The sequence below is a fragment of the Lagopus leucura genome, unplaced genomic scaffold (genome assembly GCF_019238085.1).
Source record: "Lagopus leucura isolate 7727_CA_CO unplaced genomic scaffold, USGS_WTPT01 Super-Scaffold_73, whole genome shotgun sequence".
Classification (NCBI taxonomy): Eukaryota; Metazoa; Chordata; class Aves; order Galliformes; family Phasianidae; genus Lagopus; species Lagopus leucura.
Window position 1 is genome coordinate 93,490,931 of NW_024962252.1, and position 27,126 is coordinate 93,518,056.

The 27,126-nt window shown below is 38.8% G+C and overlaps 1 protein-coding gene across 7 annotated transcripts in view; it reads right to left on the reverse strand.

Annotated features, from left to right (window-relative positions):
• Positions 1-27,126, reverse strand: part of LCLAT1 (lysocardiolipin acyltransferase 1) — a 102,491-nt gene that overhangs the window by 36,303 nt on the left and 39,062 nt on the right. For all 7 annotated transcript variants that reach the window (XM_042893458.1, XM_042893488.1, XM_042893466.1 and 4 more), the window contains 2 exons: positions 16,544-16,690; positions 7,921-8,037 (listed from right to left, as the gene is read on the reverse strand). In XM_042893458.1, the coding sequence (XP_042749392.1) occupies positions 7,921-8,037; positions 16,544-16,690 (264 nt within the window). The remainder of the gene's footprint in view (positions 1-7,920; positions 8,038-16,543; positions 16,691-27,126) is intronic.

Sequence of the window (27,126 nt, forward strand, 5' to 3'; positions counted from 1 at the left end):
CCACAGATACTGTGTATTCCAACGTAAGGGAAAACGCTGGAAACCTCTAATACCACTGTGGGTTAACTGCTGGCAAATAATAACTTTTTAATATGGTTTCTACAGCAACTACTAATAACCTGTGAGGACATAAATGGAAAACGATCTGCCACATGGTATATCTGCTTGTCACAAGCCATGACTCACATGTAAGAGAGTTTAAGAAGATTACTGCAGTTGATGGGTCTTGATAGGCTCTTGGTCATAAAACCTGAAATATTTCCAATTAGCTGCACGGATGTGCAGGTAACAAAAATGTGCCAAGCTGCAAACCCACAGATAGTGACTCTGACATGAATCTATTGTAAACACTGCAGTGAAATGCTGCACTTAATTCTCAAAAGCAATGGAGGATGGAAAGAATGGCATCTGAGAGAAGAGCACAGCTTGGAAAAAAACAACTCCTTCCAAGGATGACTGAGGGAATGGGCTGTCTGCTACACAGGTGAGGTGAATACCGCTCCAGGAATACAAGAAAGAAGAGAGAGGAACAAAGACTTCAGTGTGTAACAGAGGGCAGAAACGATCTGACAAAGCTGGTGCTCGCTCTGAGAAGTACATCAACGTGTGCACATGCAGAAGTTTGCAAGACACTATAATTATCGACAGACAATTCTGGAAGAAGTCAAGCTGCCCCCTCTCCCATGTTACAAATGACAAAGACTGTCAGGACATGTAAAGAAGAATAACAGCCTGCCCTGTATTTTCCGCATTATTGAATTTCACAGACATGCCTAGTGATAAAAAATGCATTTGTGAACAAGGTCCTTGACTGCCTTCATTAACTAATTTGTTATGAAGGCACAAGAGACATGCAGTCCTCAACTTATAGATATTTTTCTATATCTGAGGCTATGCTATTTACTGCACAGCTTCCAATTCTTATGAAAACACGTTTTCAATTATAACAGCAAACATTAAAGCTTATTTTCAGCTAAAGGAATGCTATGAGTACTTTCATAATAGTTCTGCAATTTCTAAGTACTGGTCTTTATCTGTAAGATGACTCTGGGAGGCAGACATACACAGACCAAAACAAGACAGGGAGAAACTTTCCATGCATCAAGGAATGACTGTTTAGTGTTGCTGTTTGATCTGTAATCCTATGGACATACAGGTGAAATCAGGTGACAGAGGACTTACACTTTCCTGTTCTCAGAACAGTGGTTTCAGTTCACACATGCACAGAACGACTATGACAAACATGTCAGAGCTGCTCGGAGAGGCTGCAGTGCTCCTCAGCGTGCAAGCTCACAAAACACATACAGGTTTTGGTAGCAGTCCCGCATATCATTCTGGAAGTCATACGTGTGTGCAGCTACAAAAAGGGAGGCTAGTTTTCACTAAAACAACAGACTTGGCCCTTAGTGCAATGTGACAGGGGGCCCTTTCATGTTCTGCATCCCTATTATGCAGAACACAAAGTGGGCACAAACCTGGAAATTGCTGATTCCTGCTTCCTCTGAAGGTAACTCAGCAGTTGCTTCTGTTATCACTTCTGCCTGCTGCACTCAAAGTATAGGTGAAAACAAACTTTGTACATCAAAGTAGAAAGCAGTATACTTAATACCTTCAGTCACACAGTCCCTAACTCTAAACAGCTTGAGCTGTTCAGTCAATCAAGAAAATTATTACAGCTTGCTTTTTTACACCTGTTTCAATTTTCCCATAAAAATTGGAAAAATTCAACGCACCTAGAGCTTAGTATTTGATTTACATTTGGGAGAATGAATCACATCCATCTTGCAAGCTTTAAGAGCAGAGACTGGAAGCAGCACCTAAAACAGAAGATAAGCCTTTGGCTTTATTACGGTACCAGCACCCATCAACATTGCACCCACACAGAGAAGCAGCCCTGGGAGATATAACATACATCACCTCCTTCAGGTTGGAGGGTCACAATAATGAATCACTAAACTGGGAGTCCTGACTTCAATCACCATTTACACAAATACATCAAACTTAAGCATCATAACAACTCCAGAATCACCACAGCAGTCCTAAGAGATGTAGGGATTTCAGTGGTAGCTTACTGTATGCTCTGTGCAAAGCGAGGACATCTGGATGCCGCTTTGCTGTGTAATTGCTTGGCTGTATGGAATACCTGAATACAATTTTCCTGCCCAGCAATGAAAAACATTGGGATATCTGCAATTACTGAAATGCTGTAGCACTGTACAACACAGATTTAAACAAAAGCAGATAGACCGATTTATGACTGTGTGTATAAACATTTACTTTGGGGCAAAACTATCAATTTTGAATGAATAATAGAAAAAAAGATGCAAATTGCTGCTTATTTCTGTCACTAAGAATACACAATGAAGGCAAGCATGTTAGATTTTTCTTTTTCTATTTTCGGATGCTGAAGTTGGCAGCTCTTTTCTGCAGTATTCTCTTCTGTTGGCTAATTTATGACCCAAAATAAATTTGAAGCTGAATGAAGTACTGTAATAATCCAAATATTTCTGACTCTGTCATACTGCAAAGCCAGTGAAATGCGAACCCTGTTACAGGAACACACAGCCCAATGTATCCAGGTATTAAAGGCTGGTGATGGATATATAGAAAGTGTCAAAAAGAGGTCAGTTCAAACTTAGTGTTGACAGAAATTACTGCCTCCAAGAGTACGAGCAGTCTTCTAATGATGCTTTAAAACCTTAGTTCTGTCTTCACATGTGCCGTTTATACAGTCCTGCGAAAATACTTCAAAGCCAAGAAGCAATTTTAAGAACACATTTATCAACGACTATTTTCTCCTGACAGATTATTTGACTTCAGCTGCAGATATTATGTCAAGATAACGTGTAATCCAATGAATTCATTCCATATTGAATCAAATCAACTGGGATTATTTCCCACCCTGTTGAAACTGAACATTCGAGCCATATGAACGTTCAGTGTCATTTGGCACTTCAGGAAAACTTTATAAAATGCAACGAGGTCTGAAAACCTACACTCAATTTCTGGGTAACTTCCTGACCTTCCAGAGAAGGATCTCTGATCTCTGACAAACCAGATCGTCAAGAGCATTATGTAAACCAAGAGCATTATATAAACCAGAAATGTTTTTCATTAACTTCGTTAAAGGAATGCTTTATAAACGTCTCATTTAAATTCCTGCTTATTTCTGTCATTTTCAAGATTGCACAGGTTATAAAAGGGGATGATTTCCATTAAGCTGAACTCTGCCAAAAATGACTCCACACACAGCATCTATTCCAAGGCTCAAGTCTGAAAGGATTTGATATGAATTAAGGTGACCGTTAAAGAGCGGTGCATAACAATTATTTATTTTATTATATAAAATTACGACCAATCTTCATTCTGGTGTATAGAATTCATTTTTCACTGCTTATTCATATCAAAACATGCTGTGACTGTCTTTCCAAAAACACTCCCCTTTGTTATCCAAGGAAATACAGTGGAAAGCACTAATAATTTTTTACCAGGTGCTCATTGAAACTGGGATTCATAACAGCTGAGGCAAGACAAATGATACACTTAATCATGTGAAAAGAGTTGGAAAGCAGCAAATCAACTATTTCATTTCTCTTTGCTTCCTATCAATAGCCAACTAAGCTGATGTGAATAAAGTATATGGGATCGCAGAAGTCATTTTGGTCAAACGCGCTTTGGGCTTCCACAGGATAATTCCTCTGGCTGCCATGACAACTAAACTAATGGGCTTCAGTGCTGACAAAGTGTAGAATTCAGCGAGTTCATAAAATTTAAGTATTTTGATAGACAAAGGACAGAGAAGCACAGAAGGAATAAAAGGCTGGCACTATTCTGAGCAACGTGCATCAGTAAAGATTAATGAAGTAGCTCACAAACCTGCAAATAGAAATTCAATAACTGTTCCCATGAAGGAACAGCTCACATGGGTGAAAAATGCATATATTTTGTTACTCTATATTTAGCCTAGGTGTATTTAATGCCTCTCCATCTCCAGTAATCCTTACTGAAATTTGTTTTTCTCTTATTCACCTCCCACATCGTAGGTAACACACTACTATACTACATTATCAGGCGGCAAACTGTCCTTACGCAACAACCATGTGGTCTTTTCACCTTCACATGTCCACACAGCATCTTCTCTTACCACACAAACAACACCATACTAAATCATCCTATTTAAATTTACTATTGAGCCAAAGGAACGCACTTAAAAAAAAAAAATCAATGCTGAATCAAAATTATGTCTTTCTCTTGCTTAAAAAACAGCAACAACTGTAGTCCTTGTTCTACTCAGTACATTATTAATTACCCATATAAAGCACGTTCATCATTCTGTGCTCACTCTTGGGTGGTTCTTTGGTTTATATCAATGAAAACCTGTAGTATGACCTTTACCTGCACATATTTTCACTATTGTGGCACCTGAGCACAATCAAAAGAAAACACAGTCAGCTTTTACCTGGGTTTCCGTTTAAAAGATTTAGTGCAGGGAGATAAGCACCACCACTTACAGAGAGCTAGGATATGGTGGGGTGGGGGGGAAGCAAATAAATGAAAAAGAGGGAGTCAAAAGCCAAGGAAGAAATGCACTGCCTGAACTATTTTTATTGCCAGCCTGTTTGGTGGAGGCTAAATAGATTTATTTTTTTTAAGCTTCTTTAATCTTAGAAATGACACCTTAGCAGCATCTCTGGGCAAAAGAGATCAAGTAGTTGAACTAATGACCGTACAAGAGCAAGAAGGTGGTCACAGGAATTTGTGCGCTGGTCATCACTGGCAAAAATCCATCCAGGTGGTTCAGGAGGTTGTGCTACCTGTGGAAAGCCAAGGACTGGTAACTGCTAGGATTATACTGTCAGCATGCAGATAGTGCCTCCTCCAGGAAGAAGCTCTCCCGTAGAGATACAAGCCACATTTAGCTGAAGGTTATTTTTTCATTTCCTATTCAGATGGGTCACTTATTTTATGTAATAACAGGTAATTCTTTCACGCTATAGCTCATGATGCATATTAATCAGTGTTCTTGCATAATTACAGTTTCTTTCAACATTCAAAATGCAGTTAAACTACTAATGACATTTTTCCCCCTCACTTCATCAGCCTATTTTGGGAGTGAAGGCCTGAAGTAGACACCCGAGCTTTGGGAATGGAAAACAGCCACAAGCCAGAATGTATTCACAGTAGAGCTGTAGGGCAATAAGGTTGTCATCTACGCACAAAGATACTTCCAAACATGTAAATATGATGTTAAAGTCTCCACCACTCCCTTCTCAGTGTTAAAGCCACACACACCATCTTCTGCTGGCCATTACAACCAGTAAAAAGGAAACAACACTATTTTTATGATTACTGGTACTACTGTAGCACAGTGACATTCCTGAGACACAGATACAGTGTTAACACCCTACCCTTACCACTCCTGGTTTTCTTTATCATTGCTGGTATCAGAAATTAGAATTGTAAGAAAACAGTAAAGATGAGTCAAACCAGAACTGCATGGTAATGTTTGGTATCAAATGCGCCATTTGGATCTGAAAATCCACCTGGACATCAATATTTCACATACAAAATGATGAAGGCATGCAGATACGTAATACTCTGCAATGCTCTCGTAAAGCAGCTACAGGTTGGTTGTCCATTAAAATATTTCCACACAAATGTTCCATATTTAGCACACTTGCAACAACAGAAAAAGTCTTACATGAGGAAGTGATAACTTAGTATTTGAAAATGCTGGTTGAACTACCTTCTCACTCATACAATACTACATAATAACCCACAGTCATCGTGTATGTAGCATACAATGCCTAGCAATGTACCAAACACTGGAAGTACGTTAATATTTCATGTAATATCTGCTTGACTTAAATAAAAGTAGGACTTAAAGATCTGAAAGCTTAAAAAAAATATCTAGAAATGTTTCTGGTATTTTCCCTAGCTTGGTGCGGTGTAAAATTAGCTAATTGCCTTTAAATATTGCCATTTTTATAACCCAACATCTATCTAATTTGCATAGACCTTTTATAAAAGAGCACGAGAGAAAAAAATTAGAAAATGACCGTACAACTGTGAAGCTCATTTCTGAGGTAATTACAGCATCTATCATTTGTTAAGTTGATAACATTCCAGGTTGAGAACGTTTCTTTAACTGAAAATTTATTCCAGGCTAGAATTACCATTACGCACTATGCCATGGTTTTATGATTTGGGTTATCAGTATTCCACACCATAACATCATGTAATGCACTGGGGGTTTGACTGCTGATGCTCAAGTTCCGGGTGCCTGTCCACAGGAGAAGAACAGCTACGTTCCCCAGGGGCTTCGCAGTCAGCGAGGAGACACAACTCCTGGCAAGGTCACCTGATGCTCTCTTCTTCGCCTGCATCGGCTCTTCTTCATCGGCTCAACTGGACTGCACTTCTCACCTCAGCGTTGTGGTGAGACTATATTTTGCTGATACTACATTTAGTAAATTAGTTTGTTTCTCCTCAGATTGCTGCTGTTTTTAATTATTTTGGGGTCCCCTGTTTCCCTTTTCCAGAGGTGCAGATTTTGTGAAATCCCTCCGCCCCGCTGGTCACGGAACCGGGCCAAACCAGCCCGTAAACTGTTGACAACCAGGTTAACCTAATGTTGAAAAGTTCCCAGTAAAACACGTCTTGAAATTTCACGTATCATTTTTCACTACAGCAAAATGAATAATAAACTTTCAAGATATGTGAAAATCTAAGATGTCCAACACAAACTGCTGGCTAAATATATGGCCATACAGATACACAATTCTTTATGAAGATATCCAGTCAGACAAGTTATTGAATATTAGCTGTGTTTATATTGCTTCTGCTCAAGTAGAAATCAGGCAAAATGCAAGTCAGCTCTGCTTTTAAAATCCAAGCAAGGATTCCAGCAAGTGAAAAAAAAAAAAAAACCTACCATCAGGACCTCATTCTTTTTAATAATCTCAAACTTCTCCCTTTGGCAGACAGAATAACCAACATGTGTTAAAGATCTGGAATTGCTTATTCCAGAAGAACTAGCCTATAAATAAGTCACTTTACATTTACTGTACACGTTTATTTTCTTCAATCATACATTCATACATCCTGAGAACATTCACTCATTTGCATCTGAATCACTGCCATATCAGTGTTATTACAGCGATTACACCATTATGGCCTAAAGCCTGGCAGAAATCTCATCAAAATGCCCATTTCCAAAACATCCCCCAGATGTTTCATTCTAACAAGCCATCGCATCTCTATACTCTGTTCCCCTGACAATACGGAATCAGTCTCTTAACACCAGATTAATACAAGAATGGAAGATCATTTCTAGCTAAAAAGCGAGCACCGCACGTTCTCTCACCCACTGACCATGCCAAGCAACATAATTCATGTTTTACACAGCTTCTCCAAATCAGCACTGCCTGGAAAAGCTGACAACATTGGGCAGCTGATTTGCTGCATCTGCATGTTGCTGAGCATTTCCCATGTTCACTGAACACAGCAATTTTTTCACAGCTGAACACGGCAGCTTTTGAAATACACGTCTGTGTGTTCAGTGTCAACCCCATGAAGGTTAAGGACTGGCACGGACAATAAGGCTGAAATACCTTGGGACCTTTTCCACTATTTTCTTGAAGTAGACTGACAAGCAAGCAACAGTATTTGAGAAAAAAAAATGCAAAAATGTTGTTGTTGTCATTCATTATGCCTCTTCAGTATTCCATATCAACTCTCTCAAATCTATCCATGTTACTATCATTTTAAGTACAATGGCAAGCAAGACCTTTTTGGTAATCAGCGTACGTTAAGTATCTCTGGAAACACTTCAAGCTTTGTGAAGATTGACTTCCACCATTTTGGGGAGAGAGGTATATTCAAGACAAAAATGTATGTAGAAATGGAGAGCAGGATTACCTTCCCTTAGACATTCCACCACAAAAGTGAATCCTGTAGTCCGTGGATGTAAGACATACTCATATTTTCGAAGCCCATTCTTTTCAGCAAAGTCATTACTGCGAGCTTTGGTATTGGCTGGAGGAGACAATAAAAAAGCACAATTTTCTATGAATGTGCATGTAGAGCAAGAATAATCATGATACGTTAGGAAAACAAGTAGAAAAACAATTCACACAGCACAAATGTACAACAGCTTTTCAGTTGGGGGCCAACTGCAAGATGCTTTTGGTTATACATATATACATATAAATATATATATATATATTTATATGATGTATATATTTTGTGGCATGATAAAGAACAATGTCTATTGCAAAAACAGCCTTCCTACTTGCTCATTTCTTCTAAGAAAACACTCAGCAAATCCTTCATATTTATCAAATGCAACCTGAAATCTAGAAACTGAAGTTTAGTAGTTCTTCAGATACTTCAATACCCATTTTTAAAGTAAAATGTATTAATGAGTTCACTAGCATTTTTTTAAATTAAAAAAAAACAACATGATGTATAGTAATGCAGGTTTGATTTTATATCAGCTTAACCATGTAAAACTTATTTTGTAAAGAAAACATTAAGCAGAAAAAAATAGTTAATCAAATACATTGAAGCAGTATTCTAGTTCTTCATTTTGAACATGGTACACGTTATTCATCAATCTGCTCTACACATACATTCCCCATTTTAAACTTTCTGACCTAGTGCCCAATATCACAACATGAGGTTGTTGCCAGACACAGAACTGGCTAGGACCTGGAAGGCCACCAGGCCAAACCCCAGGACACATGGATTTCATAGAATCATTAGGGTTGGAAAACACCATTAAGACCACTAATTCCAACCACCAGCCCATCCTCACCATGTTCACTCACCACGTCCCTCAGTGCCGCATCTCCATGGTTCCTGAACACCTCTGGGGACAGTGACTCTACCACCTCCCAGGGCAGCCTGATCCTTGCTTCTCTTTTTGAGAAGAAATGTTTCTTCTTATCCAATCTGAGTCTCCCCTGGAGCAACTCAAAGCCATCCTATCATCCTACCTCTATTACCTGGGAGAAGAGCCAACTCCCACCTTGCCACAACCTCCCTTCAGGCATGTAGAGAGCCATACGATTTCCCCCGAGACTCCTCTTCCCCAGACCAAACAATCCCAGCTCTCTCAGTTGCTCCCTGTAAGACTTATGCTCCAGACCCTTCACAGCTTCGCTGCCCTTCTTTGGATACTATCCAGGGCTTCAATGTCTTTGTTGCAGTGACAGGCCCAAAACTGAACACAATATCAAGTACTGGTGCAGCTTCACCAAATCAAAACTCTGGCAGAAAGAATTCTACCCAGAGCAAACCGAAGTTTTAAGAGCCAATTGCTAACAGAGCCCACTAAGGGAGAGAGAGGTCGATACAGTGGAAACTCCTCAGAACAAGTGGAGAAGCAGCAATTTGTTCTCTCCCACACGTAGGCAACTTGAAAGCAGAAGTCCAACAGCCTTGGGGGCTGCGCTTACCCTTTGCTGTAGGTACTTCTGCACCTCGCTTTGGGCCAAAAGGCAAAGGACTCAGAATTTTACCATGGCAACAAGAAATCATTTTACATAACTAACATATTAAAGAACTAGTATTTATAGAGTCCCACATGGTGTTTTAGAAGATGAAATCCTAGCACACATCTGTGGAAGAAAATCATTGCCTAAGCAATTCATAATCTTTCTCAAGCAGAAACAGCTCATTTTTCTAAGTGCCCACAGTTAACCTTACCAGAGATGAGAGATAAACTACTGGAAAATCATACCAATGCTTAATAATTTAACAGAACTGCTACATATAGGCAAGTTCTCTGCCTTACACTCAAAACTTCACCCTATAAAGGGGCAACAGAACACGCTGACAAATCAGCACAGTAGTACAGATGCCTTTTTTGCATGTATACATCTTTCTAATTTCTAAACTGCACGAGCTCATCGTTTATCAGCCAATGTGGGTCTCTCCTTCACTATTTATCAGTATTCCACTATTTATCAGCTATGTATCAGTAAGTGCTATATCATATTAGTATCACGAGGTACTTTTCCACTGTGGCCTATTGTTACCTGTATAAGGTAACATGTTACCTACACGCCTTACAGACCTGTACTCCTCAAGATTTACTGCACAACATCTCCTGACCTTGTGACTTGGAGGAAAGGAAATTATTACTGCACAGTAGCCAAATGGTTCAACAAGGAACAGCCAAAGATTTACTTCCTGCCAAGTTGTCAAAATCTACGGATAATTGAAAATATTACATCTTACAGCAGTGTTGTAAAAATCATAGAATGTCTGAAATTCTAAAATTACATTTGGCTACATAACTTAAACTCATCTTTCCCTGAGCATATGTATGATGGCTCTCGTGACTGGAGTACCTATTTTTGACTGCTAGACTGCTATTTCAGTGTTGAAAATAGACTATTGTGAATCAGTGAAGGGAACTTGCCTGTAGGATCCTTGCCTCTGTTGTGGCAAAACTTGAAAAATGAGTCATAAGCAAGGCTTGGAATGGCAGAGAAGAATAATCCCCTAAGTATTAAATGTTCATCTGAAAAGCTGGGTTCTATCTTACAGCCATAACTGTATTGTACTATTAGGACAATGACCACTAGGTTTCCTCTAAAAAATACCCAAGTCAAAAGCTCTAAAGCTCTTTTCCAAATTCTGTGATGATTCAAGTAATGTGCTTAAAAACAGTTTATCACAAAGTTTTTAAGCTACTGTGCTGTTTCTTCCAAAAGACACTATAAGCTTCTATTTCATTTTCTGCATATGCAAATTAAGATTTCAAATCTGCAAATCGGGTCAAAGCTTTGAGACAAAAGTGCTATGCAATTCCACATTAGCTGAGCAGTTTAAAACAATCAAAACCTTAAGCATCTTAAACTGCACAGTGTTTGTGTGCACCCAGAAACTACTCCTCTATATGCCTGCTCACTAGCACTTGTGTTACAAAGGGCAGCACGAAAACAAGTTCTGTCTGCTGAACACTTCTACTTGCACAACATACAAAACAATGAGTAAATAGGCAGCTTATTTTTCTTTACCCTGTCAAAATAGTTAGAACCTCTGCTGTTCACTGCGTTGAAATAAAACTCACACTCACCTCCTTGTACTTGGAAAGATTCCACTGTAAACATCTGCAAAGCATCTTCTTAATTTCCATTTACTACAATGCCTTTCTAAAAATGTGAACAGCTGGACACTGGTGCTCCAGCCAACACTCATCAGCTATTTCCTTATATTCCATTTGTTTGTGCCCCTCTTGTCTCTGGACTGTAAGATTTATATAATGGATTGTTCCATCCTCCTTTTCATGAGCCTAGTGTAATGGGCTTTTAGAAGCAAAGTGACACAGCTAACACAATGATCATTCTCTTCTGGAAGAAATATTTTCCTCTGCAATTTGTAACATCTATCAAGCCACGGGCCTTTTTGCATTATATTTATTATTACAATACTGTAATACAGCAAGTTAAGGAGGTCAAAGGGGTTTTGATGCTATCCTGAAAGCGCAGGATAGACTTCCACTATACCACAAAGTAAGCATCACACTCTTCCTCCCCATCCTGCCTCTCTTGGCATTTAAAAAAAAAAAAAAAACAGTATGTTATTTTGATATTATTTCTGCATAAATGCACTGATTGCTACATTATCTGATGCAAACATCTCAGTGCATGCTGCTGCTTGCAATCCCTGCATGAGACACCTGTGCTTAAACCTTCTGAGTGAAAGTCAGAACAAATCTCCTGCTTAGTACAAAGTTCAACAAAAGCCAGAAAATTGGATGTTCCATATTACATGAAACTCAGAGGTTAAAAAAAATGATGCAGGAAATTAAAAATACATTTATTTTATATCCTCTCCAGCCTAAGTGAATTTACACAACAGTCACCTCCTATAAAACCCCTTAGTCAGCAGTCAACACTGCAGAACTTGCGTGGGTGATTCATTATTCTGCAGGCAAACTTGTAATATTTGTAGGTGGAAGCAAGAAGAAGAAATAAAACTGTAGGATGCCTTCGCAAGCCTGTTAATGAAGACACTTCCTTAAAAAGGGGAAATGCAAGTGTAATCCGAGCTGCATAAAGGAGCACTTGGAGCAGGGACCGCAACTGAACTTGGTTCAGGTCTTCCCAGTCCCAAAACGCCACTCACATCATCTGGAAAAAGGTAACGCTCCCTCTTGCTCACACACACACACACACACACACACACACACACACACAAAACATATTCCTTTCTATAAACAAATATTTCCACTTTTTCCTCTGCAATTAAGAATTAAGCCGAAGTAAATCTACCTCCTAAGCTTTCACTCATCATTCCTATTAGATGAATTTTGCATTTTATTTTAACGCCTTGGTTCCAATAAGAAGGAATAGGTTAAATGATCTATTCTTATGAAAAAACTTCATACATGGATTTCAAAAGGAGTACTAATTATAAAGGCAATAAACGTCCAGTAAGGTATTCATTCTCATGGTAAGGTTATGCTATGTGCACCTTTAAGAGACACCCAACTAGGACTGTATCAAACCCTAAATTGTTGAAGAAAGAACTTCAGATGATGTAGGTAAATAATGGCAAACAATGTTAGTTTTCACAAACAGATCTTCTATCAGCCAGATGTAACCCCTATTAGAATAGCTATATACAAACCTCCTACATTCCTATATAGCTATATACAAAACCTCCCTACATCCTCATTTAAGTCCTGTCATATGGGCTAGCAATTATTTCACAAGGTAACATTTACTAGTTGTGTTTGTTTCTGTTCCAGTGTCTCAGATGATCCATGCAACTACTCGGAGGGCAGGTGGCAAGCACAAGAAGACCCATTTACCTGAGGCCTTTACACACTGCTGCAGGGCACTTGTCAAATCATGCAATTTTTCCTCCACTTATCTCAAAATTTATGTTGGGAAGTCCCATTAACTGCATTACTGCTGGAAAAGCTCAGACGTCAGCAGCAGCACAGAGGCACCATATCTCAGAATCTCATTTGAAGTGAACTGGAAGACGATGTTACGTTAATCTGTTTCCTTTGTCTTCAAGCTATAAAACTTCAGGAACTTAGAACTGCTTTATACCCATGAAATCCAGAGAAGGAAAAGTGAACAAACTCCTGATCTTTTAAAACCATTATAATTTATACTGCAGTTTTGAATTAAAACAAAAACCTCCAGAATTTGACTCTGAAGGGAGCCATAACACAGTAATGAGCTGCACTTGCTAATGTAAAGATTTGGAACTACAGCTCCATAATCTGTGCCAAAGAAGGAGGTATGTCCGTGCTTTCCCAAAAACACGTAAGCAGCATGAAATCACCTCAAAAGAACAAGTTCACGTGCGTTGACGTCCAGCATTTTCCAGCTGATGCATTTTGCTGGACATCACTCAAAAGAACGATACATTACCCTCATCATCCTACTGGAATGCTAAGTCAGACAACTTCAATACAACTCTCAACTCTTTTCTTCCTTTTTCATTAGCACTGAAATTTGGATATCATGTACTTCCTTTTCTTTAATCAGGCTTATGATAGAAGCACACAAGTATTCCCATGGCGTCAAGTACTCCCAAATGCCACCGGTACCAGACAGAGAAAGAAGAAGTGGATAGTCCAAAAGTCTCTTTTTTAAACAATTTCTCATTCATCTGTTTATCAGAAGTTTGCATAGAGAGCATAATAGCTATATTGGCTCACAGTTACCATTTTAACAAAAAATTAAGCAGTTCTTGCTCGTACTGTTTTCAAACTATTACCTCTTAAACTCTACCAGTGTGTCTTGAGTAATTGTGCATTACTCCAGCACATGACATTACTACAAAGGAGATAAGTACTACAGTACTATGCTATCTTCTAGATAAAATAGTTTCACATCACAACTGCCTAAATTTTGGTATCGACAAACTTTCCAACTTTTGTTTGGTTTTTAAGCTATTTCTTATGAAAAAAAAAAAAAAGTCTGTGGAATCACAGTTTGGCATAGAGAAGAAATTCATAGATAGTTTAGCCCTAAGAGCTTTCAGAAAAACGAATGGCAGAACAAAGGGGAACTGCCAGCAGTAGAGATCTTAGTAATGGGAAAAGCTGGCATATCCTCCGCAGGCAGTGGGCCTGTTGGGGCTTTCAGCACAGCGTGCAGCAGTTAACACGGCTGCTGGAGAGGAGAACCACAGCACATAATGCCTCCTGCAGAAACAGCAGCAAGAAAGATTTGTGGGAATGTCACATGAAAGGAAACCCAAGAAAAAGGAAAAACTGAAGTAAAGAAGAAACCACGTTTAGGGATGCAGACAAATCCACAGGCAATGGATCCTACGGAACAGACCCAGAACAGTACAGCAACTTTTTTTGTTCTCTTACTACTTTGTAGAAAGTTACTACGAGAGCCTCACACAGATCATCAAAAAAATGAGCAAAATGGTGGGCTGCACGAGTTGTTTGTTTTCTTCAAGTCTTCAGAAAGTCTGACTTCTTAAACAACTACAATAAAATGCCTTTGGTGTATTTAGCTTTAAGCTTCAAGCACTCCAGAGCGAAAAGATGACCAACCGACCAGAAATAATCATCAACTTCATACACAGATTGCAAACACATTGTTCAGGGTTCAATTACTACTTTTTAAACTTACTTAAGCATCATCTTCCAACGCAAAGTACCTCAACTTGAGCTCAGGCAGCAGACCATATATACTTTGTGTTTCCTTTAGATCTTTCATTCTTGAATATTTGAAAACATTATACAAGAAGAGTAAATCTGTCGCTGCCAGGTGGCTTGAGAGGATAAGAATTACAGTAGCAAAGGGCCACCCAGCAATACTCCTTTCCCTTGAAGTACAAGTACCACACTGCTTCCTCCCTGGGCTGCCCAGTGGACTGGGGGGAAATTAGCACCATCAATTAGTGGTAGCTGAAGCTACCAGGAGAATGGAGTAAACACAGCACAGACATCTATTTGATGCTGCAAGGTGAGAGGAACATGCATTACGTGAGCATGAGAAGTGACAACTAGAGCAACAGAAGAATCCCACCTGCATCAACTTCTGAGTTGATGGCATACACCTAAATTTAGGCAGAGTTGTTTATAACCAATTGCAGTGGAGAAGAGACTACCCTCTGCTGCCTTACGGAACTCCACGTTTGGGTGGGGAACATTCCCACCACTGCCTCTGGGACTCCACAGCACAACTGCTAACATTCTGCCGCTGCCTTAGTCCTCAGCTAGTTCTTGTTTAAAACTGTAATAAGGAACTTCTTCAGTCCTTTAAAATCTGTTGTCTCTGAGCAATACTCGGAGAGATTGGAAGGCATACATAATTTGTGGGTAAATTATGAACAACCCAATTCTCTTTAACCGTCTTGCAATGGAAACACCTGGGTGACCCAAGGAGACATTTTCTGACACTGAGTAAGATTAAGAATTTGTCCTAACTCAGAACAACCAGAAGACAGGTAGTCATTAATTCAAAAAAAAAAAAAAAAAAGATAATTTCCATCCCCCTTCCTAATTTTAGATACAATTACTAATTCAGCAAGAGATATCATGTGATGCAGCCCAAGAATGTTTAATGATCTATCCTCCTTTAGGAAGAAGGATCGAGTGACAACAACTCCCCACAGTGTGATGCCATCTGAACATTACACATCTGTGTTTAAGGATACTGGGAACATGAAGAAAATAGCAGTTTCCATTATGGATTTTCACACCGTACCTAGTATTTACTGATCTGACATTGAGGTAAGGCATGATTTGAGAATAGCTGCAAAGGAAAGTAAAGATCTAAAATAAGCTAAAAGGTAAAAGTCTAGTTGTAATTGGTTTTCTGTTTTAAAATTGATGCTTATCAGATAGTGCTGCAGGCATAAAGAACCACAGAACATTCATAAAATGCTTTCTTTTATTGGCATTTGAGTCTTTTTCAACAGCGGTTAGCAGCTTGCTATCGCTGCTGTAAAATACACCTGCATTAACACCGATATTTTTACTAAGAATTAAGCAAACATTTAACTCATTAAATTGATTACAACAATAACACTGACATTGGTTTTCAGGAAACATTTTTTCTTTTAGATGCAGATGCAGGCAACTAACATGGCCTAATGAAGAAGCATATCCATTTTCTCCTCTTAAAACATGAAGCCAGAAATCTAATAGAATCATTAGCTCTCATCTTCGATCACCTTTCACAATTTTGCACTGTTCATCCCAGTCACATGGAAAATAGGAACATAAAAGTAATTTATTCCAGGTCTTGTAAACTATTTTTCCAATACAGTACAAAGGTAGAATTAACCAATGTTAAGCTCTTTCAATTATGGGATGCTTTTGAAACTTAACAGTTATTTCTGGAAGTCTGGTTAAACCCCTTAGTGAAACCATGCCTGTGTTTCTTGGGTATATTAGCACATCAAGATCGTTAACTACATTTTCTACTGTCTGAGAGAATGCAGTATTGCTCCTAGCTTGGATGTTTTTTCAATTATTTCCACAAATAAAGAGGAATTTCCATATCAATCACAATCAAAACACAAACCAACAAATTTATCCTACCTGTGAGATCAGTTCCTTCCGGAAAGATGAGGAGTTGTAGTGGCTCATGAATGTCACAGAAATAATGCAGCATTTTTTCAAAGTGACCCTTGTCATCTTCCCATTTTCTCTGAATGAAAATAAAGGCAGCAACCTGCATCGCCCAGCCTGTAGTTTAAAAATACACCTTTAGTAATGTTTCATGGTCATACTGCCACAGTGTCTGTTATTCCAAAATACTGTACAGATTGTGTCAGACGCAACATTTTACCTAAAATCAGCTAAGCAGATGGAGCCCACACAGCCAACATGCCTTCTGCAATCTGGACCTAATGAGTCTCAGATACTCAGATTATGAACGATATCCAGAGAGCTGAATCCTGGAAAGGGTTACGTGAATTAAGAAGGGAAATGCTTGGGATGCAGTCTCAGCAAATCCTGGCAAATTTCTAAACTGCGTCTTGTTAAAAAACCTTTGTACACAACCCAATATGTTCACCACCAAATCGCATGTGCATCCCTGCACATACCGTGAGCCCACAGCTTTAAGTAGCTGCCCATACAGCTTTTTCAGCATGGGCCATCCACATTTGAACAAATCATTTGCAGGAAAAAATAAAGATCAATTTTGAAATAATTAAAATGCGACTTCCACAGTTGAAATATGCTCTGATCTGCCATTTAACCACCTTCTATTTATAACATGTTTTACTACAATAAATATACTAAATACAATACAATAAGTATACTAAAACTATAACATGTCTTACTACAATAGTGCAAAGAGGAGATCTTTTCATACAAAATTATGTCAAATACCAAACGGTACCACAGCATTCAGTTATTCTAGGGGGCACCCCAACTGAAATTAAATTCTTTAAAACGGAGACAGCAAAGGAAAAAAGCCCTCTAAGCTGTAACAGAAATGCCTTCTCCCAGTCACAACTCTAAGGACACAGCAAGCTCCATCAGACAGAGTGCAAAACACATTTTAGGAAAGTTCTACAGCCATTTTGGTATGTTCCTTCCACTCATTCTTACCATACTGTCTAAACTTTCTGTACGTTTTATGTACTCAAGTCAGTCCCCTTGAATTACTTTATGCAAAAACTGTACTGTGCTAAGCCATTTTATTGTTTGGTATCACACATCAGATCTAAATAACTTAGTCCTCAAGTTCTCAGCACAGCCTGTGGGTGGAAGGAAGGGAAGCAAGAAGCAGAATAAGTGATCAGTCGGGAAGCACGCCGATATTGTCCCAGGTCAGCAGCTCCTCAGGAAACGTGATTTTGGTCCACAATAGAGAGGGACCATGGAAAAAAAACAAACCAAACCTGTCAGATTCCATCCTCTCCCTTGGATCTCCGCAAGGAACACGAGGCTTTAAATTACATGAAAGCTTCCATAGTAAACTCTTTCCAGTGACCCTCCTTCAACATCACCAAGAACATCAAATTACACAACACTTGTAGCTAACAAGAAAGCTGCTTGGGTGACTTGTATTTTACTTGCTTAACATCCCTTAAAGCAGAAGATATCCAACATTTCCTCGTTCCTATCCTAAGTGGTGGTGTTATATACAGGCCATGAAAAATTAAACAGGCAGTGATATAATGACAGTGTCAAGGAAGAAGGACAAAAGACAGAAATGAGTTGGGAGGCATCTAGTCTTCACAAATAACCACAGGTTTGATTTTATAATCTAAATATAACATTCAGTGTACTGGAAGGTTTTTTCTATATTTAAATGTGTATATAATTAGATAAAAAAGCCTTGACTGCTCCTACAAGAGCAGATTATCTAACAGTCAGATGACAGATAGCAAAGGATCCTGGTTTCCCTCCCTATTTTCTCCAGCACAGCACACCAGGCCAAACTATTCTGACTTCTATGAAAGTTGAACATTTGTTCAGCACTGAAGCCTCCAGTGGAGTGTGACATGAATGTGAATTCCTGCTTTCAGTCACAGTCCTGGTCCATACAACCAGTGACGGTGATGTCTGCCATTTGCATGGCTCACCATTCTATTAGATTCAAGAGAGGAAACGTGGCACAAGCTGGCCAACATATGTCTTTAAACAGAATGAAAACAGGCTCCTGCTTTGATTTCCATGCCACAGTCTGTCTGCATCATGCTGCTGGAAAAACAACGCAGAACCAGTCTGAGACATGATGTGAGGTCCAAACGGGAGGACAAAGGAAGGTGGAGGAATTCAATACAGCACTGAGCAAAAGGAAAGATTTTGCCAATAAGCAAGATCTAAAAATAAGCAGAAGGAAGTACCTTCTCATGTGCTGCCTGCAGGGAGAGATGCTGTTCAGCTGATTAAGTTTAGGACAAGATATTGTCTGACAAAAGTAATTACATTGTGCTTGCTTGCACAGTGGTTTTGGTCATCCAGAAGGTGCTGGGCAACAGGAATTTTCCAACCAAAGGCAGCATTTACTTGAACGGGGAAAAACCATTCTCTGTTTGCAGATTTTTGAGAAATGTTGGATTAGGAAAACATCTTGTAACATTCAACATTTACGATAACCAATACAGCTTGGAAAAGCATACAACAGTAGATCTCTTAATGAAACCTGCAAAATGGTTAGCAGCACAAAAGTTTTACTAGGTAGAATACCTATCCACAGAGACATTTAAACGATTTTTTTTTTAGCTGAAAAAAAATAAAATAAAAGATGAACCTTCAAATCTCTGAACGAGAGAAGTAAGATGTACCTAAGAGTTTCCTTTCTACCTTGGGGATAAAGCAAATTACAGCTTATACAGGTTGAGTGTTTGCAGCACTGTATTAAAAATGCTAACAGCAACTACAAATCTTCATTTTAACACTACACTTCTATCTCCCCCAAACCTTTGGTCTGCCAAGGGACACTTGCCACCAAGAACCATCCACATGACACACCAGTCACAGGAGAACTCTTCCCAGTAGGTTTCACTTATGCCAAGGATGTAGCAGCTCTGGGACTGAGCCAAGACTTCTAGCTGCTCTTGCGTGTTCCTCATGCTGAGTACATTGGTGTAATAACATTTCCAATGCACTTCATGGTAACCAGCAATAGTATCCATGTATTTCCTATAACTGCTAAACTAAACCACACACACACATCCAATAAATGATTCAGAACTATAAAACTAAGAAGGAAAGTGTAAGGCCTAGCTATGGGGCCTCCTTACTCTACCCATTCATCTTCCCTCTTTTCTTCCATCAGATTTTTCACTGCTTTTCATATCAAGGGTTCTCTTGGTCAAATAAAAGCATTATTCAGTGAGTATATTCAATAGGGACATAGCCTTGCTCAGGCTTCTGACATAACAGTGAACCACATGTCTAGGCTTAGTAAGAGAAACCACTTGGAAGCTCATGATCATGCATACAAATCACAGGTCCAATCAGAGTTTGGTACTCCAAGTGTTTCACTGCATAAAATACAAGGCAACTAGCACACCTTCTAAGTACTCCTTATTTTGCAGATTTTGTAGGTATGGAAAACATGTCAGCACGCAGCAAATCACATTGGAAAACAGGGTTAGTGTTATTATATATATAAGGTTAAGTTTCGACCTTTATAACGTGCTGAACAGATTTCTGAAAGTTCAATCAGACTCATTCATTTTACTGCACTTTTCTGGATAGTTTTATCTCTAATAGCTGAAAGCAAATTAAAAATTAAAAGTTTTTTTTCCACATAATGGTTTAAGTGCACAAACTGGGAAAGTAATTAAAGAAATGCTTCTTGAAATAGCCTTGCAATGCACGATTTCCACTCCTTGCAATTGTTTTTAACAACACTCATTAACAATAACATAGTTAATAGTGGTGTGAACTGAACGACCATCTGATTTGATGCATTCTTTGAGCAAATTAGAACTATAAAACTAGCTAAGAGATAAAATTCATGTATATCCATTCTAGCACTCCCAGCTCCATAGTGAAAAAAGCTGATTCAGTTGTGTTAAAGTATCTATTTAACACTCATACGCTTTCGCTATTGCCTTGCCCTTTCAGATTTTGTATATTACTTTAATCTGCATCTGGTTTTTTGGTTATGTTTGTAGTCACATTCAGTTTACACTCAGATTTTACACAGGTATTTACTTCACAGCCTGCTTATTACTTGGACCAAATAACAATCTATTACAACACATGTGAAACAAACCTTTTTTTCTTCAACAATTGAGTGAACAAATGGCAATGCTAGAAACACAGAATTGTAAGACAGGATCCAAATAGATGCACAGTATCTATCACAGTAAATACAAAGGTTTCTTTCAATATTCAATCCCTTAATCATGGTTCTGAAATATCCTATTTGGACACTTAGCACTCAAATATTCATTCTGTATTTGCTAAATTGCATTATTTTTACTTAATACAGACAATCAGATGACCTATTAAATCTACAACTATATTAGGGCTATTTCCAAATAAACCTTGCACTAAAATGCTTTAGCTACTGTGAAGGAACATTAAACCTATTCAGTTACAACATCTATCTTAAAATAACATTTCAAATGTGATTTGATGCTCTGTATGAAATCGTTAATAACATAATTTGCAACTAAAGCAAAGGGTTAGCAACTAGAATGGCAGAAAGGCTGCTTTTTCTAATGCTTTATAAAAATACAGCAACACAGTCAAATGGTGCATGTAAACTTAAGTATTCAAAAGGATGACAGAGATGTTTTTCTCTTCACAATTCAGTACTTTTTCCATTGGCTGGCATCTTCTTCAGATGCTCTACTTCCTTAAGGGAAGACTGCAAAAGTAAAGACTACAGAAAGCACTGGTTGCCTAACCTGAAAGCAGAAGAGGGCATAATTAACTTTTCAAGCTGCATCTCTGCACTGGGTTCCGCAAAGGTGAGCTTTCTCAACCCACATTCCCAGTCAAGCTGGTGTACAGTGCTGCCAGGTGAGAGTAGGACCAGCCAAGCTGAGATGGGCAGACAAAGACCTTACCCCTAAGTAACAGGGCCTGAAGAGTTGATCCATAGAGGTCCAGCAGCATAACCTAGTGATAACAGCAAAGGAATGTAAATTGGAAAAATATGCCATGCAAATTGTGCTGTATTTATTAGGTGAGCTCAGACAAAGTAAACACTCTCTTCACCAACTGCTATTTGTACAATGGAGAGAATGAGAAAGGTTATAATCTGATCTCACTCTTTTGATGTTTGTCTGGGAGAGGCAAAGGTGGCAAAGAGAGACTGGAATTTTTATTATAGATAAAGGATAAGGAAAGTTTTAATGGAAATAGAACAGCATATATTTTTCCTGATAGAGTTGGGAGAATTTCTGCTGTATACATCTGAAAATATTCCTATGATTTGTTCACTGAGTAATCCAGTAAAAAACAGATCAAACTGGGGATAGGAAACCTAAGACTTTTTTCTTCCAACACGAAGAAGGCATGCAGAATTGCAAGCAAATTAAGTTACATTTTTGCTACCAGGTATAATCGTTCCCTCACTCCTAATGCTGCTTCTCCAAGAAAGCCTTCCACATGTCTTTTTGTAAACAAATCATAGAATTGTAGAGCTTGGCAGGGACCTCTACAGATTATCAAGTCCAACATCTGCTACAGCAGCTCCCTACAGCAGGTTGCACAGGAAAGCATCCAGGCAGGTTTTGAGTATCCTCATAGAAGGAGACTCCACAGCCCCTCTGGACAGCCTGTTCCAGTGCTCTGCCAACCTCACTGGAAAGAAGTGTTTCCTCACGTTTACACAGAACTTCCTCTGCTCCAGTTTGTGCCTACTGCCCTGTCACTGAGCACTACCGAAAAGAGCCTGGCTCCATTTTCTTGACTCCTGCCCATTAAGTATTTATGAGCATTTATAAGATCTCCTCCCAGTCTATTTCAGGCTGAACGGATCCAAGTCTCCCAGGCTTTCCTCATAAGGGAGACGCTCCAGGCCCCTAGCCATTTGGTGGCCCTCCACCAGACTTTCTCTAGAATTCCTTCTCTTTCTTGACCTGGGGAGACCAGAAGTGGACACAGTACTCCAGATGTGGTCTCACCAGGGCACTATAGGATGAGCAGGAATCACCTCCCTTGACCTGCTGGCTACGTTCTTTTTAACGCGCCCCAGGACTCAATGGGCCTTCTTGGCCACCAGGGCACACTGCTAGCTCATGCCAACCTGTTGTCCACCACAACTCCCAGCTCCTCATGTCCATCAGGTCACCATAATGAGCAACTCCACTACCATGTCCCACCACGTCTCCGTGACTGCAGTGAGGTCGTGATCCTCCAGCTACACACTGAGCTCTAATTCTTTCTGATCATTCTTCCTGCTACATGCATTGGTATCCAGTCACTTCAGAGAAGAAAAGAGAGTAGAGGTTGCAGCGATCTCCAGATGAATGCAAGAGGATCTCCCACTGCCACACACACCCGTGAATAATAACTGTGCTTTCCATTAGAGAGCATACTCTCTAAATTCCACTTTCAAAATCACCTAGGATAAAAACTAGAAAGTAATTAAGTCTGGCAGCTCATAATTGAATTTCCACAAGACAAGATGTCACATCTGAAAACTCTAATTTCAGACTATATTATCATAACAAAGATACCTGAAACATTAGCTATACCAGGAAGTTCAATAGGTTATAGTTTTAATTTTTAAAACCAGTATGCTCTGTTGATAAGAATGTGAATGCCAATCCACTGTAACCTGCACAAAGATGCTTTACGCTGAAGTATTTACAATCTCACCTATAGAAGCAGCTGCAAGTAGCACAAGCACTTTGCCAATATGAATGTGTACAGATTCCTTGCAGTGTTCCGCTGTAACTGTACTTTGGTTGAGTTAACTGATAGTATTTTGTAAGGTTAGCTACACCAATATTTTACTTCAAGATAGCTGATCCATCACATACATACAACTGACTGTATGTACACTCTTAGCCCATGGCAAAGGCAGGATAATTGGAGCTGTTTTGTCCTGCTTCATGGAAAACTCAGATGGCTCAAATTCTTTGAATTTGCTTCAGGCTAAGCTCACACAAATGGACAGCTATAATGGATCCAACGATGTGAAGGAGAATACTGGTGGGGCTAAGCCTAGTGCTGTAATAAATCACAAATCCTCTTCTTCCCTGGTACTTTACAAAACAAGGCTCAAGTTAGATTTGGCCCTTTGAGAGTTACAAACTTGAGTGAATAGACAAGTGGTAAATAACCAAAAAGCTCCATCATCCTACAGTCTATGTAAGAGCAATATTAGTCATACAATTACTTGCATACACAGATGAAGATCTGGGCAGAGTTAGTCAGTTAACTCAGATCTTAACTCCTCTAGATTTGCCAGTTTTGCTTATTTTATTGGTTGTCTTCTTTTTCCTTTATCGCCTTGACGTTTTCTGCCACAATACACTCCAGGCTTAGCAAACAGTTTTTAAAATGTTAAGTCTTCAAGATCTGTCCATCAGCAGTGCTTAAAGCACCTTCATACTTTCCATTTGTGCACTCAGATACTATGTTATCTTTTCCATTCCGTTAAGCAAAACCAGAACGAACATAATCTCACACAGCAGCCATGAATTGTTGTGTTACCCCTAGTTACCCTCTCATTTTTCCACCCATTTCTCTGAGAGTGATCAAATGTAATGAAAAACTAATTGATTTTTGTTGGACAAATGCTGAGGCACATTTAGGCACTAAAATCGATGTATGACTGCAAGCCCACCAGGAGTTAAAAATCCTGCAACAACGAGCATATCCAAATTGCCAATCACTGAAATACATCTCTAGTTCCAGTTCCTTTGAAATTCATGTCAAATCAAGGCTTGTACAAATGAAACTATGAAGAAAACATGAAAAGACGCAACTAACTCATCACTTAGTCATTACCTGGTCATCTGACATTGCTGTGTATGCTCCTTGGAACCTATCTGGACATTATGTATTCCACAGCGTATGTTGAACACAAGAGCATCACCACCTCTATCACTTCCTCTGCTACTTTTTTAATGGAAAATATAAATTGTGCCTATCTATAATTGTAGAAAAGTCCTATCTTGTCAGCTGTGCAGGAAACTGACAATGCTATTAGAAATTCTCCTTGAAAACTGACATTGCAGAGTATGTCAGTAATTGCTGATGATGTCATATGAGAAACTGCAGCAACAGCTCAGAGCAGAGCAGCGCTCTCCTGAGACTCCAGCCTGGGCAAGTTGTACTGAAATGCTGCAAGAATGTTTCTGAAATTTAATACCACTTTTCAAAAACTTTACTGCACACAATTCATCAAGCCAAAGGTACGGTTCCAGGAAAGAAGGTCCATCTGTTTTTCTGCTGGGTTTCTTTATTTAAGGCTCACATTTAATCAAGTTAAAGTTTTTGGATATATTGGAATGCAAAGAATTAATAATTTAACAACTAGATAAGTGACTCTATGCTTCTCCTTGAAATACTCTCTTCTGATTTTAATTATAACTAACTGGAAATAATTGCCTACTTGCAATATAGACTTATTAAATATGATACCTTTACACTTTTCACCTACAAAGGAGGTGACAAGGACTCTGGATCTATTTCCATTCACAGCCTTGCTCTACCTACCATTTATATCACTTGGAGCAGGAGAATCTCATACATACCTTAATGATCAATACATAATGTATTGAACCATAGCTGCAGTGCACTGAAACTGTCCACCTGATTTTTAAGCTATGTTCTGGCCTTAAAACTTATAAAATGAGCAAAATGTTTATGTAAAAACCACAGAACACACTTCAACAAACAACATCTGGCAAATACCTACTGAAGGTCTATCACGTAACGCAGCAGTGCCACTAGAGGTAAATAGAAGAAACTCTACTTTTACTGCAGGGTTGTTCTTTATGGACACCATTCTCTGCATCAACATCCACCCCAAACGTAATTTCATAATGAAATCTTTTGTCAAACTTCATTTAATCCAAGAGTCTCACCATTCAGTTGCCATCTATTGGGAATACTTCATTTTTGCAAGAATCTGCTACCCAAAATACAGGCTGACTGAACAGGGAGACTCGAATTTCTGAGGCCTCTTTTTAGATATACTGCAGTTGAATAGATGCTTATCATTCATGACTTAGACTATCAAATTATGGCTTGAGTTAAGGATGTGGTTTGGCTGAATTTCCTCCTGTGATAAATTAGATTAATAATTTACTAAAAATTAAGCTAAAATATCAACGCTGCAATCAAAATCACTCAAAGCACATATACTGCAGAGGATATTTAAGGATTTGGCACGTAACTAGCAGTTCATAACACTACAGATCCAGGCATCCACTCTACTGCCAGGAACTGTCATCCCACAAGAACGAAAGAAGTGTCTGTTTGTACTACCTCCACCATCGCAGTTAACAATATGGAGTACAAATCCAGAATGCCAGCAGTAGCTTAAGCACCTAAGTCAGACTTTGAACCAAGATGTTACTGTGAGCAGGTAAGATTGCTGCAACCGTGTTTGCCAGAGCTCATTCATCACATCTCTTAGATATGCTAAGTTTATGTTCTGAGGACTGAAAAACTTCTGAGCAGCTAGAGGCATTTTCAGGAGCAAACTTTTGGCAGGCACACATAACATCCCAGACTCCTGAGCTGACCTTCGAGTTTTATTAAAGGCATTCTAATACTAAGCAGGCACACGCATGCTTAGTTACAAAAAAAAAGCAACAACCCAAAAACATGCTTCTTTTGAAGATTAATCTATCAGACTTGCAGAGCATTATCCTGGATTCCATCTTCCAATATTTCCTTTAAAAGTTGCATGTGCAGCCGATTCCAAGACTTCAAAACATCTCCACTGTGTTCTGAAAACATTTATCTAAATACATATTTTCTCATTTCCTGTAATGCTAGAGGAGATGTCTTTTGTCAAGTAAAACTGACCATGTTTGTATATTAGGAAAAAAAGTGGGTTACCTAGCTGCAGCTTTTACTTAGGACTAAATACCCAGCAAGTGAATACAGTATAAGCACAACAGTATGAGAGTTCCTCCTTATGGAATGCTGCCAGAATTATCTGTTCAGATAAATGACCTGACAAAAAGCAACCATAAATAAGGTTACTCTTTCAACATGATAAAGTTGACTCATGTTCTGCCCAAGCTGGTTTTGTATAAAACAGCAAATAAATCTAAGAGATAAATATAATGCAAAAGGGATGCTTTTATTTCAGATAAGTTTGTTGATTTGTTCAGAAACCACTTAGGCAGCAATTTTTGGCATATCTAAAATGGTTTCTCTGAGTATGTGCAACTCAGATCCGTTCCCATCTTACGCCACTATAAATACTGATTATTTCATGTCCCACCAAAGCTAAAGTGTTGAAAAAGACCACAAAGAATTTTAAAATCTTCTCTGAAATTATCAAATTTACAATCTGAAATTTACTTTCAGTGAATAAAGTAGCAATATTTTTACAAATAAATGCTTAAGCATGCAGTCCAGGGATCCCTTTGAAGACAAAGGATCTTGTATACTACGTATATTTAAGAGAAGATATATATATTTTTTTTAAACTGAAATAGAATTCAAACTTGGGCATAAACAATGCTGTGCAAAAGAATTTCTGAACAGATCTTCCCTTCCAATTA